The sequence below is a fragment of the Magnolia sinica genome, chromosome 16 (assembly GCF_029962835.1).
Source record: "Magnolia sinica isolate HGM2019 chromosome 16, MsV1, whole genome shotgun sequence".
Lineage (NCBI taxonomy): Eukaryota > Viridiplantae > Streptophyta > Magnoliopsida > Magnoliales > Magnoliaceae > Magnolia > Magnolia sinica.
The window spans coordinates 10651198-10669496 of record NC_080588.1 but is presented as its reverse complement, the minus strand read 5'-3'; the positions used below and the strand labels follow the sequence as shown (position 1 = coordinate 10669496).

General features: G+C 43.6%; 1 protein-coding gene across 2 annotated transcripts in view; it reads left to right on the top strand.

The window, feature by feature from the left end:
• Positions 1 to 3471, top strand: part of LOC131229726 (protein ANTI-SILENCING 1) — a 55179-nt gene extending 51708 nt beyond the window's left edge. For both annotated transcript variants that reach the window (XM_058225724.1, XM_058225723.1), the window contains 4 exons: positions 2122 to 2230; positions 2341 to 2457; positions 2567 to 2678; positions 3177 to 3471. In XM_058225724.1, coding sequence (XP_058081707.1) covers positions 2122 to 2230; positions 2341 to 2457; positions 2567 to 2617 — 277 coding nt within the window. In that variant the 3' untranslated portion in view covers positions 2618 to 2678; positions 3177 to 3471. The remainder of the gene's footprint in view (positions 1 to 2121; positions 2231 to 2340; positions 2458 to 2566; positions 2679 to 3176) is intronic.
• Positions 3472 to 18299: the final 14828 nt, after the last annotated feature.

Here is an 18299-nt window from a genome sequence, read left to right as displayed (position 1 = left end):
GGTGGGCCCCATCCGTGGGAAGCGGAACTCATGTTAAGTGGGGCCCACGAGGGGGGTTCGGCCGATGTCTCAACTCATGCGATGTGGGGCCTGGGCTACACGATAAAGGAATTGATTGGCCATGCTCTATCAATTCGAGCTTTTAGAGCAAGTTGCTACTTGTCCTCCATCAGAAGGGGACTTTCAAAATGCACCACCTGGGGTGGTGCATTTTGAAATGTGAAGAATCTTGGAGGTCTTCCTTGTAGTTTGTTTCAGTTGTACTAGTAACTGTGTGATGCATGGTGCACATGGCAGCAGGATGAATTAGCAATCCACTCCATCCATTTATTGTGCCCTGACGTCTTATGTTTCGAAAAGCAAGTCTATCAAACAATCCTATACATTTATTTTCTCCTGACCCTTCAAACTATTTTTGTTATTTACTGTTGTTTTAGTAGCCACCAGTTGGGTTGAAGCATCCTATGGATGTATACGTATCATGTTGTTCTCCATGTTGGGTTGAGTGAAACTGTTTTTCTACCTGGTAATTTGTTGTTTGGTGGCGATGCATGTGCCACTGTCCAAGCAACATTTTTTACAAGTGGTACATGCACCAAGGTGTTCCATAACAGTAACTATGTCCATAACAGCCATTATAATACGGGGCATAATGGCCGTTATGGCCTCTTGTTATTTGTGAAAAAAAAACCTGTTTTGGGACTGTTGCAGGTTGTTTTTTTCTGTAATGGCCATTTTGGCCCCATAACAGTTATGACCATTACGTAACCCTTCTGGCATATCATGACTTGCATGTGTCTATTTATGTCTGTGCCATATACACGGCATTAAACTTGTACAAAAACTGATGCCACTGTAAACCAACCCCACCCCTAAACCCCCCTCTCCCCGCCCTGCACGCACTTTGTTACCAAGTCTGGTTCCATTATTGAGGATCATGTATGCTTGGTCCTCAGAATTAAAATTATAGGGTGGTCTTGTTAGTGCTCACATGGATAATCTTGTTAGCTTGATCCTCATAATTAAAATTCATAGGATGGTATTGTTACTGCTTGCACAGATAATCTTGCTAAAACACAAGTATTGAATCCGTTCCCTCTTCATGGATAATCCGTTCTCTCCCTCCCTCAAACAAAATTATAAAAGTTATCTTGAAACAAAACATAGGAAAAAGATGAGAATTCTCTACTTTCATGATATTGTATACTGTATCTACTATAGATGCTCTCAATTGATAATATCATGGTATGTATTAATTTTCTTGGTGCATGTTGATGGGAAATGGATGATTGATGAGTTTTTGATCTTTTTTTTTTCCAGGTGTTTTGATATTTTCTAGAAATCAGAAAAAATTCTTACTATTTACAATACGATTTGCAATTCAATACGATTTGTGATTCGATAACGATTTTGACAGCATTGGCTTTATTATATATTTTGACATCCGCTGTATGTATAATCCATTTAGTTTTTTTTTTTTTTTAAATTATTATTTGTATACGTTTTCTGACAATTTTTACTACCAGGGACATGGGCAAATTAAACTCTATCATTTTGTTCTACATATAGAGTTGAGAGAAACCTTTTCCTATCTGGTAATCTCTTGTTCAGTGGCAATGAATGTGCCAGTGTCCAAGGTTTACACACACACACACACACACACCTTACCTTGCACAGAAAAATGATGCCACTCCACACACCATACATATACATTACCTTTCTATTAGACTCTTGTGCCTTTCTTTGAAGAGTTGCCTGAGTTTGGTCCCTGTATGCTTGATCCTCAGAATTAAAATTTGTAGGATCGGTATGGGAACTAATTGTTACTGCTCACAAGTATAATCTTGTTAACACCTCTCTAACAACATTGAGTGTTGAATTCGGTTCCCTCTAGTTGATATTTCTGTTCTTGTCTCTCTTAATATAATTTTCCTTCTCTCCAAAGAAAAAGAAATCATGAGTTGTGCATAGTCACTTCATGATTTCTTATTTATTTTAATTATATTTTGAAGTATCCAGATATCATATACATGTGCTGTCCAATTTCCATTCTGTCCATGAGATCTGTTATGATTCCACAGCTTTATCGAGTCATTACCATGGATTTTGTTTTGTTTGCAGACCACTTGTGGCTAGCAAAGGAACCCCGGTTGTCCAAGGAAAGCAATCCCAATTTTTTGGCCATTTGTTTATTGACAAAATCAAATTCCAAATGCAACGGGATGAGTTGGTGATTATTGCAGCTTCTCCTTTCGTGAATCTTCTTTAAAATAAGCCCTTTCATTTTGGCTTTTGGCATTTCCTTTCTTTTCTTCCATTTAACACTTGTGTATTTTCCAGAAAAAAGCAGTGTCGACATCCCATTGTTCGCAGCCTAACACAATCGAATACGAGATGGCCATGGAATGGAGGTTGTTACAAGCAAAGTCAGACATCTGGTGGAAGGACTTGTATAAGGTTGTTTTTTTTTTTTTTTTTTTTCCACATTTAGCAATATTTTTTATTGGACCATCTTTCATTTTTTGATTTTTTTTTTTGGAGTTGAAACGAGTTTTGTCTTTTGTAGCAACAAGGGGAGGAATTGAGAAAGCTGAGAAGCAGTCTAAAAAGCAAGTAAGCAAGCGATGCTATCATTGGCTTTTCGTGGCCAAGAGAAATCACTAATGCTATTTGCTGAGGTTTGTATAGCCATTTTTTTTTTTTTTGTTTCATTTGTTTTAGTTTTGCTATTTTTCCACACCTTTCTGTTCAGGCATGACTTCCCACCATCTATGGTCGTCCACTTGAAATCCTTTTGATTTTGTTTTAGACATGTGTTCTTTTCTGCTAGGCATGTTTGCATATGTGAAATCTAGGGCAAAAGAATGGGAAAAAAACAATAATTATCAAATGATTTCCATGAGAATTATTGAAATGTGGATTCCAATTTTAAGTTCTTGTTTGGATAGCAAGTGGAAATGTCATATTGCTCTCACAATATTTACTTAGAAGTGTAATGATTGTTGGGTGACCTTTTCTTTGCTATCTAAACAACACAAATCGTCGCATAGAAGGAAAACCCTTTTCCTTTTCTGCTGTTTGGCATGGAATCCATGGTTTCTCCAAACATGGCCTTAGTACATCATCCTAAAATTTAATTTCATCCCACAGATCTAATGTTCTGAGTGTTTCTACAGGGGGTTTTTGGGAGCAGAAAGAGGGATGCCGTTGACCACCCTTCATTTTTGAAACATGCTCCCTTGAGATTATTAACACGCTCAAGATTAGTCTGCGAAACAGAAGATCTCTGTCTAGCATCAATGGATAGGACAGCGTCAACCGAAATATTCCCTTTGGCGTCAAGCTGTATCTTGAAATCAGATCTGATTTTGCAGAGGTTCCAGGTCCTTGGGAATGCTCGTGCATATTTTTACCATTGGCAGTTCATTTTGTAAACTTAGAAATTAAGTTCAATGCCAATTTCTCTTACCATATTGTCTGTCTTGTGTTGCATGTATGAAAACGTACTGCTGATTTGGTGTTTCAATCAAACAAGGCAGGTTGTGCAATTATTATTTGCGTGGACTCACTGGCTTAGTCGACTTGACATGACTCCGACTCCGACTCGACTCAGCCCAGGTTCGAATCAAGTCTATTGGAAACTCCATACTAGGCTTGACTTGACCTAGGCTTGGGGGAGACTTATCGAAGCGACTTAGTTGCTCGGTTGACTTGACATGACCTGGTGTGACTTGAACCGAGTCACTCCACTTAGCTAGCTGGATTTAATTAAAATAAGATATGCTGGGAGCAACATTGGTAATCCCAATCTCAACTACTATTACATAACTTTTACGATATCGAATATGTTAAATATTTTCAATTTTTATAATTAGTCTTCTCAAGTCAACCTGTCCACGCTGAACGTGGGAGTCTTTTTTGAGTTTTTTGGGTTTTTGAAGTATGGTGCAGAGAGATTGAAGATGAGATTTACATCAGTCATGTTAAGTTGGGGAAAAAATGGTCGATAATGCATCAATTATTATTGGCACATGAACCATCCACTGCAATTTTCTTCATACATGCGGTTGGGATTGCTAGCATCCCACATTGTGGCCACTTTAGGCATCTGTATGCCTCTTCTAGTGGGGCCCAGAGTGTTTTACCTGTGTGCTTCTGCAAAGTCTCATTCATTCACTGCCTTGACTCACCCGAGTCGAGTGAATCAGCAGGACAGCTTGTTGTGTTGAAACTGGATCGGGTATTACCTTTATCTGAGTTGATTCGGAGAATTCTCATCCGAGTCTTAAAACCATGCTCCCAACCCAATCTCACGTTTTGATACCGGGCTACTTAAAATGGACTCTTATCCTTTCAAGGCCCACCCAACTGAGCCCGAATCAAAACAGCACGCATCATCTCTCTTTTAAAACTTTGGTACTCTGGCAGAGATGATGGATGATACGCGTAGCATGCTAGTATTTCAAATTAAACTCTCCAAGGCATGTGTTCTAGGAAGGCAATGGTCTGAGTCAGGCTAGGTCAAACCCAGCCCAAGCATAACAGGCCCGGACCAACCCACAAAAATTGAGACTTGATAAATCCCCTATTTTCCACTTGAATGTTCTAGTCCATCCATTAATCAAGGGGCCACATTTGCACAAGGTAATATACATCTTGAAGGAACAAAACCAACCATAGGGTAGGGATTAAAATAGCAATTCGTGATTTAGACCCAAGCCTCAAATGAAAGTTCATGAAGTGCCATGCATACGTGGCCCAAGGCTGTTCGACAGGCCTAGCAAGTAGGCCTATACCGGCCCAATGCCTGATCGGGCTCATGTGTTAATGCAAGCTACTTGGCCCATTGCCACACTTGGTTATGAACAAAAATTTAAGCTTATTTGATTATTTGACTGTGGACATTTATTGGACGGTTAAAAATGAAATATTCAATCATCCTGTTTTAACAAACAAGTGTCTACCAATCAGAGGTTTTGATTGCTTAATCAATGTAACTTTAGAAGAGTGGGTTCTACAATTTAGTCGGCTTAACTTGAGATAATCTACTCCAGGTGCACAATTTCTGAGTGCTGCCTATCAAGTGTCGTGCCCTGCCAGAGTATCAAATGACTCTCCAACGTCTAATCAGTTTGGAACAATGTCAGGGATCCTGGTGGCAAACGGCACGTGTGAGAGATCCAAGCCATTATCATAGTAAGGTAAACTGTGATCATTCATGGTCACACAGACGTGCCTACAACTAAGTGAACACCACGTGAGGGAGAAGGTCCATGAGATCCACACCGTCCGTAAGGTGCGCCTGCTCTTGTTCACCTTGGAAACCAAAAACTGGGTCTGTTCCAGAACTTATTAGGCCACACAATAGGGAAGAGTTGGGATGGGACGCCATAGTTAGTTGTTTATGGGAATCACCATGCTTTACATATGCCATCTAATCCATTCACATGACTCTTCTCCCTACTACGAAGGTACCCTTTAAATGACTCTATTTTTGCATTTGGTGGTCCACCACATGAACTTCGAAGTTTCAGGTAGATTTTATACTGTTCCTGTGGTGAGACCCACCTGAATTTTGGATCAATGTGATGTTCGGGATCAAGGCCTAACAGGGTGTGGCCCACCTGATGTGCGGGTTGGATCTTATCTACATGAAGTCGTACATCCACGCCATCCAATGGTCACCCCCTGTGGTGTAGGGATGCGGATTTCCTGCGAAAGCCTTTCGCAGGAAGTTCCTGCGCAAGGATTCTAGATGGGGCCCATTGTGATGTTTATTAGAAATCTAACCCGTCCATCCGTTTTATGAACTCAGTTTAGGACATGAGACCGAAAATGATTAGGATCCAAAACTCAAGGGGGCCATACCAGATGAAACAGTGGGGAAAGGAATTCCTACCGTTGAAACCTTCCCAGGATCCACCTTGATGTTTATATTCCATCCAAACCGTTTATAAGGTCATTTTCACTGAGATTAAGTGAAAAACCCAAGAAATTAATCGGATACAAAACTTTTGTAGCTATATAAATGTTTCAACGGTGGTCACTAAATCCCCACTATTTCCTCTCGCGTGGCTCACTTGAGTTTTTGATCATCCTCATTTTTGGTCAAATGTCCTGAAATGAACTCTTAAAACGGATGGACGGAGTGGCTTTCTCAAAAACATCGTAGTGGGCCCCACACAGAATCTTGCGCAGGAACTTCCTGCGAAAGGCTTTCGCAGGAAATCCGCGTCCTGACTACGCAAGCGTTTTCGAAGATAATACGCTGATCGATCAGGTTAGCTAGACAAGAGTTGTCAGAGAAAAATGGACCGTTGAAATGAAAGTCCAACTATACATGTATGGTTCACTTCATGATTGTACTACCCTGATCCTGATTTGTGGTACATTGGCATGTTTGCATTGTGCACTATCTGATGAATGGTCCAGATCTCCAACACATGTGTTGTCTGACACGTATTTGCCCCCTCACATGACCGAGCCCATTAAATCATGACCCTAAATTTAATATGGGCGATCCACTGCTATTTAAGTGTGTTCTCGACTTCTTGACTAGTTTGGTTGGGAGATTATTGTAGGATCCTGGTGAATCAGTTTGTACAATTGCAGCGATGTTTAGCTAATCCATACCGTTGATCTGATGGGTCCCACCACCATAGGACTGATGCATCAGGACTTTTTTACAATTTCTTTTCTAAACGGAGGACAAAGGAAGAGTACCATCATAGACCCACGGCACGTCCACTCAAAAGGAGAATGTGTGCTATGCTTCATTTCCTATTCTTCTCCTAGATTCGTCTCTTTAAAAAAACATCATCATCAAAACTTTGTAGGGAAAATCATAATGAAAGTGAGAAGGGGGAAGTAAAATCATGCTAGGGACCTAACCAATATACCAAAAGCTTCACGACTAACTGAATGTGTCAAGTTAGGCTCTTAAGCTATTATGATCCTAACATTCCACCAAGCTCTGCAACCAAGGGTGAACTCTATGAGTGCACTCACTAGGCCTCTTTTTTAGGTAGATCTTTTCATTTATAGGAGCTGCACTCTGGTTGTCCAAGTAGCCATTTCCACCTATAATAACTATTCTCTAGTCCTCCAGCTAATGCTAATTGTTAAAAACCAAACTAATATGCTGAAAGCACAAAGATTAGTGGAATGTCTCAAGTTAGGCTCTTAAACTCTTGGGATGATAACAAAATATGTGTTAGGGCGATCGCGGAAGCAAATAGAGAATAATCTAGGATAGTAATCCAATAATATCAAGCAAAAGGAAGAAGAACACAACAATTTAATGTGGAAGAACCCTTTTGGGAAAAAAAAAACCCATGGCACAGTGATAGATGATCACTATGAAAGCAAAAATTACAAAGAAAAAAAGTTTATCCGAATACCTCACACACACACACACAGAGGTTTGGAAAGAATCCTAAACGAAGTTGAAAATAAATCTGCAAATTCTCATCTTTACGAAAAATCTGCGCAGAATCTGTCGATGCCATCGAACACTCATAAATGACATTGAAACTAATTCTTCGATGGCATCGAACACTCATCGATGACATCGAACTAACACCTCAATTGTTCAGAGACAAAACATGATTTTTTGAAAATTCTCGATGGCATCGAACTAATCCTTTCGATGGCATCGATGTCATCTAAAAAGTAACCAGTTAGTTCAGCGACCAACTGAAGAAAATTCAAAAAAATCGATGGGATCGAGCAATGTTTGATGCCATCAAAGGTGACATCGAACAGACTGTCGATGGCATCGACAGACCCTGTATCTAACTCGATTTAAGAATCAAATACAACAATCTCCTTTATGTCTTCAATTATCAAACGTATTGCTTCTTGTCCACTTCTCTTATCTCTGTCCTGCATCATAGTTCCATCAACACTTCTCGTGCACACTTCGTCTTCCTTTTACACCATTGCCAAGCCCAGAGAAGTCGCACAGAACTTAAACTTCTCTAAAGGAACCACCTTGGTGAGCATGTCCACTGGATTTACGCAGGTGTGAATCTTCTCTAGAGTTACGGCTCATTCTTCAAGCACCTGTCGAACATCAATGTGTTTAGTACGTGAGTGATAAATAAAATTTTTAGCCAAATAGATAGTGCTTTCACTATCACAGTTAACTGGCACAGCCTCCTGCCGAAGCCCCAACTGATTTATCATGCTTCTTAATCAAACACCTTCTTTAAATGCTTCCGTCACTGCCATATACTCGGCTTCGGTCGTGAAAAGAGCCACCACGGACTAAAGTTTCGACATCCAACTAATTGTTCCACCCGTTAGTACAAATGAGTAACCTGAAGTAGATTTTCTGGAATCCACACTACCTGCGTAGTCAGAATCCACGTACCTAACTAATTTGGCCCAAGTCTTCTCAAAAGTTAAAACGTAATCTTTTGTACATCGAATGTATCGAAGTAGTCATTTCACCGCTTCCCAATATTGCTTACCAGGGTTTGACATGTATCTGCTCATAATACCGACTGCATGTGAAATTGTAACGCCCTAAAAATTGGGGGTCGAGCAGGTACCCAACTCTCGAGTTCCAACGCATCACTTATGCAACATAGATAATGATGATTTGATGTTGTCCATGTTAGTGCATAAAATATGAATGAGATTAAGCTAAATCAGCAAATCATACTCCAGGGACAGTTGAATTTATACAAGCGGAAGACTGTGATCAGAGTATAAAATATATAAACCATTATAGGTCCCTAAAGTATGCACACATTGCTAGGTCAAATAGTTACAAGTATTGTTTCAAAATACAAAATATCAAAGGTTATGGTCCACTACAAGTATAAGCCCTGAAGCCCCGTCGATCAGAACGGTCTATAGAAACCCGCCTGAATACTGCATATATGAGAATGCTTCCTCATTATCCTCAAAGTCCAGCTCTGCCTCGCAGACTGCGCCATCATCTGAAACTACAACAGGGTCTGGTTGGTGTTTAAAACACCTTCCCGTAACGTGGGAGTGAGTGATCAACTCAATGGAACAATAAAGCAAAGGTTAACATGTTATCAATTCAGTCAAGTAGTAATGATAACGCAATACAACAATCAGGTCCTAAGTACTCTTGTTAATGCAAGAATGATATGAAATAATAATGCATGCCCTCGCCTGCGCTTCGTCAGCGACTTCATCTCATGATCACGGCATGAAACACTTCCTCAGTGCTTGACCTGTTACGCCAAACGCACACGTAATGCGGTGCATGAATGTGATTAACCAAGTTGCTTAGGTTTATTCATACAGAAGGATTGGGAAGCTAAGGTACCTCCCATATATCAATTCTCAAACAATGATCCATTCTAGGGTCGTCAGTCCTAACAAATCTCATACGATGCTGCGGTTCTAGGTCACTACAAAGGGCTCGTCACCTGATCAGTGTAGGCCTAGTTTATACTCTAGTTACTACGGAAAGACTCGTCATCTCTGCACAGTCTTAGAGTATGCTCGAGGTCACTACGAATGACTCATCAGCTAGACGTATGCCGACAGCTCGAATACAATGTCCCATACCACTGTATTTGGCTCACGAGTCTGGGTTGCTCACTAGATACTACGGGGAGGCTCGTCACCCCAGCGTAAGCCGACAGCTCGACCACGGTATCCCATACCACCATGCCCCGCTCATGAGTCTTAGCGGATCAAGGTACTAAGGTTAAAGGAATTTTTCACTGGTGAGTTTGGTACCTTAGATTCAAGCAGTAGCATCTATACATGGTGAATATACATTGGGTCAATCGGGTTACTTGACGAGCTCGACCGGTACGAGCGCACATTGACTTGATCGACATGGAGTGCGTAAGCATTCCACGTGGCCTAACCATTGCTGTTAAATGACGTACGACTCGGATTCGTCGAACACATCAGGTGTGACGAAACAACCTCAGCCACCAACCCAGGATCTGTTACCGATTGCCTAGACTACATCTTAGCCCGACTTACATTTCAACAATCGCACTAAAATATAATAATCCAAAACAGCATGTGACAACTAGTGTAAATATAATCTTACTTAAGCATTTAAACAACCACATCATACAAATGTTATCACACATAAGCACTTCATTTATAATCACATAGTAGTAAGATAGGCTTTACACCGAAAACTGTAACTACGTATGAGGGGATCGAAAATCCTATCTCAACACCCTCATTAGATACATTACATCAAACATTTTCTCATTCAGGCATTTTATCAAACACTTAGACTGCACATATTACGTACATGTAATATATTAGTTATAGCACATATTATGACAAATCCTTCCATATAGGAGTTGCCACAGGTACAGCAATCAAGTATTCCCAATCAGAAATCATGGCAAGCACAAATCATAATTTCATACTCATTTAGACATTTCAACAAACACATGGAATGCATTTAAAATCAACATAGTTCACATATATGTGTATTATACGGAAACCCTCATATCTAAGCACATGTGATAGCAATCAAGCCAGTCATAAATCATTACTGACATTGAAAGCCTTGAAAACCATAACCTAAACATTTATAGTTCGCACCTTTAGTAAACAAGTATCGAACTCAGTTTGTATACCGAGTCTTTGTCTACGGCACAACGGCAACCTACAGTACGAAATAGGTTAGGTATTTCACCATTAACACTATATGATACCCTAAAACAGATTAGGGTTAGGTTTTTTACCCAAGTACACTGTCGGAAATGCCGGAATATCCCTACAGACGTGATAAATAAGCGTGTGGAGTGGTAGGATTAAATCCCAAGAACAAACGCTAGTACCCTCTCTCACTTCCTCTCTCTTTCCTTCTCTTTTCTCTCTTCTCTCTCCTAGGGTTTCCCAAATTCGTATGAGATGAGAGAGAGAGGGTTCAAGGCCCTTATATAGGCCCAGGTCTGATGGAAATGGCCCCATGGCCAAGGTATACTTAAGTTATATCCAAAGGGCATCTGTTTCAGTCCAACGGAGCACTTCTGGTGGCCCTTCTTCTGCGTGCGGTCGGACTTAAGCTCCTTGACATTGGATCTAAGTCAAGCTGAGTTTTCGGTCCGATTGGATTTACAGATCGACCGTGGCGGACCAGTTTCAGTTCAACGGTCACCGGTACTCGATCGGGGCCACAAAGTGTACTGACAGGTGTTGGAAATTTTTTCCTGATCCGAGGGTGTAATTGGGTCAGATTCTAACGGTCAGAATTCTTAGATTTGGCTTGCAAGCGAACCGACTCAATTCACTTAAGTTCAGTTCATTTTCTAAAGATATTCGCGTTTCTCACACACTTCGCTCCGGGCTCAAGTTGTGCGTTTCTAGATACTATTAGGACTTAATTTCTGGGATGATTTTCAAGCCCAATGAGGCGGTCATATTCATATAGTTTCGTAGTTATCGGACTTTCGACGTGCGGTCCAGGTCCGATACGGAGTTTCGAAGCGCTCCCAAGAGTAACCGAGACTTGAGATTGACCTTAAGTTTTAAGGTAATGCGGTGGTAATGATTCTGCACGATTTTGGGTCTTGCAGATCATATTTAAAGTGATTAGTGCTAATTTCACAGATAAGCTAGTTTAACACTAGTTAATTCCCGCCTAATTTCTAAAGATTTAGTCCTGTGTGATTTCTGCCTGAGGTGGTACTCGGGCCTTTGTACGAATTTTTTCGAGATGTTACAATCTACCCCCCTTAAAGAAAAATTTCATCCTCAAAATTAGTACCTTTTCGTACTTCTCGAGAATCTGAGGGTAGTTCTTTCGGACTTCGGCTTCTGTTTCAGAAGTAGCCTCTTCTTCAGTGTGGTGTGTCCACGACACTTTCACAAGTGGGATAACCTTGCTACGCAACACCTTTTCTTTCCTGTCCAGGACATGCGTCGGTCGCAATACATAGGTAGCATCTTCGCTCAACTGTACCTACTCCCATCTGATAATGTGGAAAGGATCGAGAACGTATTTCTTCAGCATAGATACATGAAATACGTTGTGCACGCCTACGAGTGGAATGGACAAAGCAAGGCGGTACGCTACCGCCCTCACTCGATTAAGTATCTGGAATGGGCCAATGAATCTAGGCGTGAGCTTCCCCTTCTTGCCAAACCGAAGGACTCCCTTCATGGAGAAAATTTTAAGGAACACATGGTCCCCAACCTCGAACTTTAGCTGCCGCCGCCTCGTATCAGCGTAGCTCTTCTGTCTGCTCTGTACTGCTAGAAGTCGGCACCTGATAATGTCAATCTTCTCTGAGGTCGCCTGAACTAACTCTGGGCCAATCAAGTTCTTCTCGCCAACCTCTGTGCGCGCTACACGAGCGCCCATACAGGGCCTCATAGGGAGCCATGCCAATACTCGTCTGAAAACTTTTATTATAAGTAAACTCTGCATACGGGAGACAGCGTCCCAACTGTCGTTGAAATCTAACACGTAAGCTCGCAACATATCTTCTAAAATCTGATTCACTCGTTCCGTCTGCCCATCAGTCTGTGAGTGGAACACAGTGCTGAATTTCAGTTTCACACTCATTGCTTCCTGGATGTGAGTCCAAAAGATAGATGTGAATCGCGTGTCTCGGTCCGACACGATCTCCAAGGGAACTCTATGCAGACACACAATCTCCCTGATGTACAGTCTGGCCAACTCGTCTGCTGAGTTCGAAACTTTAATCGGGAGGAAGTGAGCCGATTTCGTCAACCGATCTACGATCACCCATATGGAATCATAACCCTTCCTCATCTTCGGTAATCCCGAGATAAAGTCTATAGAGATGAAATCCCACTTCCATTCAGCTATGGGCATGGGCTGAAGAAGTCCAGGAGGTCGGCGATGCTCTGCCTTGACTTGCAGGTATGTGAGACAACAGGACATGTAATCCGCTACGTGGGCCTTCATGTTGTCCCACCAGTACGATCTCTTCATATCGCTATACATCTTCATACTTCCAGGGTGCATCACCATCTTCGAATTATGTGCAGTCTCGAGAACTTCATGTCTCAAATCAAGAAGATTTGGGACGCATAGGCGGCCACGGTAACGTAAACCCCCATTCGTGCCAAGTCTCCATTCTGAGTCCTCATCTGCACTAACCTGCTCTCTTATCTTTTCCAATAGCTCATCGTCTGCTTAAGCCGCGATAATCCTGTCATCAATGAGGAGCTGTACCCGAATATGTGCGATGCCCTCATACGACTCCTCCACCATGAGTTTCTGCTCAAAGTCTCACACAAACTCTACCATGTCCCACTCTGCTATCATCAGTGGAGCCGCAAATGCCAATGCCTTCTTGCGGCTCAATGCGTCTGCCACAAGGTTGGCCTTCCCAGGATGGTAAGAGACTTCGAGCTTGAAGTCTTTCAGGGTCTCCATCCATCGTCGCTGCCTCATATTCAAGTCCCTCTGAGTGAATATGTACCTAAGGCTCTTGTGGTCGTAAAAAAGCTCGAACTCCTCTCCGTAGAGGTAATGTCTCCAGAGCTTCAGTGCAAAGATGACGACTGCTAACTCTAGGTGGTGAGTAGGATAGTTTTCCTCGTGTTTCCTCAACTGCCTTGAGGCGTAGGCAATTACCCTATCCTTCTGCATAAGGATACAACCCAAACCGACATGAGACGCGTCGGTGTATATAATATACTTGACCCCTTGATCTGGCAATACTAGCACAGGGGCAGACGTCAACCTGTCTTTCAGCTCCTTAAAAGCTGCTTCCGCCTTCTCATTTCAGGCGAACTTCAGATCCTTCCATGTCAACTGAGACAGCGGTCTGGCAATCTTGGAGAAGTCCTTAATAAATCGACGGTAGTACCCAGCCAGACCAAGAAAACTCCTCACCTCAGTAACCGAACCGGGCTGCTCCCAGTCCTGAACTGCGGCTACCTTGGCAAGGTCTACGGCTATCCCTTCCTTGGACACCACATGTCCCAGGAACTTGACTTCTTCTTTCCAAAAGTCACACTTCTTGTCTTGTGCGAACAACTGGTTCTTCTTCAGTGTACCCAAGACTACTTGCAGGTGTTCCTCGTGTTCTTCCCGACTCTTAGAGTATATTAGAATGTCATCTATAAACACGATGACAAATCGGAACAGAAACTGCTGAAACACCCTGTTCATCAGGTCCATGAACACGGCCGGTGCATTCGTAAGGCCGAATGACATCACAAGAAACTCATAGTATCCAAAACTGGTCCTGAAGGCCGTCTTCTGCACGTCTTCATTCCTGACGTGCAACTGGTGATACCCTGACTGTAAATCGATCTTCGTGAAGTATTGTGCCCCCTTCAACTGACCAAACAGATTGTCTATCCTGGGCAGAGGATACTTGTTCTTCACTGTCACCTGGTTCAACCTGCGATAATCAATGCACAATCGCAACGACCCATCCTTCTTCTTCACAAACAACACGGGTGCTCCCCAAGGAGACACACTCGGCCGTATGAAGCCAGCATCTAACAGATCGTCGATCTGTTTCCTCAGTTCCTCCATCTCGCACGGAAGCGTGCGATACATCGGTAATGAAATAGGTGTTGCACTAGGCACAAGGTTGATAGTGAAATCGATCTCGCGCCGAGGAGGTAGTCCAGGTATCTTACTGAACACGTCCTCAAACTCTCAAACCACTGGTGTGTCCCCAAGTGTTCGACCACCGCTCTTCTTCAGTAAGGAAGTGTAACAAAGAACTCGAAAAGGGTAACTGACCTGCACGGGAAAGGTAAAAGTCATGTTGTCAGGTCCATGAGCTGTCACTAGTCGGGTTTCGCAGTCGATCTCGGCCCTCATTTCAGTAAGCCAATCTATACCAAGGATGACGTTGAAATGGTATATCGTGGTGACAATCAGATCAATACATATCGTCCTTCTTCTTAGATCTATCAGGCAACCCTTACACAACTTGGTGGCATCTGAAAAAGTTCCCGGTGCTACGAAAACTCTCACCCCAACCATCAGGGTCATAGTCAGCCCTAAGCGCTTGACTGCAGAATATGATATCAAGGAAATAGTGGACTTGGTGTCCACCGACAGAAATATGGGAGTACCTTCAATGTGGGTCATGACCTCGAAGGCTAGAGGCACCGTAGCCACTAAATCAGACGCCTCATCTGTAAGTGTATGTACCCGCGCCTGCTGATAACGGTTGGGCTGAGATACCAAAGGCTGTTGAGGTGTCTTAGATCGAGGTGCGGGTGGCCGGAATGATGGATGAGCTGGTGCCGACCGTAGAGGTGGTGTTGATATAACCTGGGGAAGCTGGCGATTGATCCTCTTGGGTGATGAGAAGCCGCTATCTCTCATCCTGGTGAAGCAGTTCACCTCTGTGTGGTCAGGCCTCTTGCAGTAGGCACACCACACATCAGGTCGCCTCACTAGGGTAGGTGAAGCCATCAGCCTCGGCGATAGTCTGCGCGCGGCCTCTTGCCGAGGAACGGTCTACTCGGAAGATCAGGACGCTACCGAGGAGCCATAGGCGTCCTCATGCGGGACAACCTGTCCCCATCCTGCTCAGCTCGCAGGGACATGTCCACTAGTTCAGCATAGGTAGATATGCTAGCGCAACACATCTTTGAGCGGATCTCTGGTCGTAGTCCCTCAGAAAATCACCGCATACGCATCGACTTGTCGGCCAATATCAACAGAGCGTATATGTCCAGCTTCGTGAGTCTATTTTCATACTTAGACACCGACATGCCCCCCTGATGGAAGCGAAAGAACTCACTCTCCTTCTTGTGGTGATAAGTAAGGGGATAGTATTTCTCGTGGAAACGGGTTTCAAAGTCTGCCCACGTCCATACATATCCGAAGGTAACAGTCCGAAAGACACTATCCCACCAAAGGCTGGCCTCCTTCTCAAACATAAAGGTGACCAACTCCACCTGCTCTGCTTCAGTGCAGTGCAGCGACCTTAGCATCTTAGAGATGTGGTCAAGCTAATACTCGGCCTCCTCGGGTCAGTGAGTACCCGCGAAGGTAGGAAGCTGCAAGTGCTGGAATCTCTCGAATATGTGCTGCTGACATTCGTGTTCCTAGCAGGGTGCATAGGTGATGAAGGTGGAGCCACGCCCATACTCTGGGCAAAGATACCAACCATGGAGGTTAAGAACTGCTGTTGCTGCTGCTGATTCTACTGCTGCATCAAGAGCATCATGTACTCTAATTTATCAGTAAGAGGAGCAGACTGGGGCATGCATGGCGTTGAAGTCGACACACGGTTCTGCTCTGGTGCCACAGGTGTCGACCCATTAGTGAGGCTAGTGGCTGGTTGAGAATCCGGCATAGTCTCAGAGGGAGACGGGCTCGAACTGGGGTCCGTATGGCTATCGCTTAGGGGAGGTGCCTCGTCAAACGACTCGTCAAGTGTATCACGTGCCGTACTCTGCGTGGCCTTAGGTGGCCTTCCCTAATATAGCATAGGGCGCAACCCGTGTCAGATGTAGCATAGCAATACCCAATTCTTTAAGTATTTAACGCACTTCATAGTAAAAGAAACGGCATGCATTTCATTTAACAAAATTTGTCACAATACATGGAATAAAGTTCTACATGAATTATGACAGGAACGCATGCGGCCATGCTAAGCCCACTACTAAACATAAACACACTTTCCACCTACTACACTACGAGGCCCATTAATATTAAAACACAGACATCCTAAAACAACAACAAAAACAAGCTACAAGCGAAGGCATGGATGACTAGACATACGAGTCTAGCGACGGAGGAGGGGCACTCTTATCCTGCAGGCAGCACAGGATAGCTTTCAAGGTGCGAGTCACCTTCTTAAACTTGTATTTTACGAGGGCTCGGGTATCAATAATCTTCAGCCGCAGGGCAGCCTGGCCCTCCTCAAGTCGAACTAAACGGGCTTTCCTAGCAGCCCGATCAGCGTCATGCTCCCGTGTCGTAGGAGGGGAGCTCTCATCCGTGTCCTGAGCCTCCTCCTCTTCTTCCTGTTCCTCCTCTATCTCTTCTCTGCTTTCCTCCTCGCTTCCATACTCCTCACTAGCCGTCTCGTCCTCACTCTCCTCAAGTCGGGCTTGCCGCTGTCATGGCCCAATTTTCATCTGATTGAGAGTAGTTTTGTTGATGTAATGGATCGGCACTGGCATTTTCGCCCCAAGTCTGTAGCCAAACTCACGTGCAATCATGTATATGAGTTGGCCGAATGAGAGCGAATCAGACGATCTAGTAGAGCGTGCGGTAAGAACTATCTGTCGTAGAACATACGTAAGCACGCACAACTTCTCTCCTTGTCCCACTTGGTACAGAAAATCTATCATCAGACGCGTGCACTCACTGCGATTACTCCACCTAGGGTAGACGTTGAATGTGAAAACGTGTGAAGCAGGCGGAAGTCGTCTGTCATATTAGACGCCAGGAGACTATTGTTTGGTTGCTAATGAAGCTGTCGGCCACAAAGGAAACGCGTGCGGCAATCCCTTTCATGTGCACTCTTCAAATTCTTTTCACTTACATGGATCTCGCCAAGCAGCATTTTCATAAGTCGAGCTATCAACCTAGCGTCGATTGTGGCCTTCTGATCTCTACCCACTAGGATCTTGAACTGCAAGGGCTCCAGCGTAGGCTCTTGAATGTGGGAGTAGAAGGCTCGAACAGTGCCCACATTTGCACGGTACTCACCCTCAAATATGGGACCCCACCCAGCCCCAACAGGCGGTCCATCAATAGATATTCTCTAAAGAGTTTTTCATCCACATGGGCTTCAAAAAGAACCTTACGACCCTAAAATCTTCCATGAGACAAATCCGCCAGTAGGATCCTCTCGAGGGAAACCTGAGGATCTAGATCCCACTTCATCCTTATCTCCCGATCGATACTTGAACTTGCAGGGCGGCCCTCTGCCTCCTTGAACGAGTAGGGCGACTAGGCCCGGGTTCATCCACAGGAGCTCTCTTCTTCCCCATGAGGGAAAGAAGCGTGGAAATAGAGAAAATGGCCATCACAAGCTCGAAAAGAGACATGAAAGTGGAATGATATGGGGAAATAGAATGGGTTGTTGGACTTGGAGATATATGAGACATAAATGAAAGATTTATGCACTCAAATCAAAGGAAATGAGAGAGATAGGAGGTGGGTTTTGATGAAAATGGTAGAGGGGTGTATATCTTGAAGGAAAATGAGAAAATGAGAGAATAGAGGGGAGATTTGAGTGAAGATTTTGGGTTTTCTTGAGAAAAGGAGAGCTAGGAGGGGTGGGGTATGAAGAGGGGCTGCTATGGGGGCATTTTAAAACACCCCAACCCAAAATAGTGGGCCACAATGCCTTAGGGGCGTCGACCCCCAC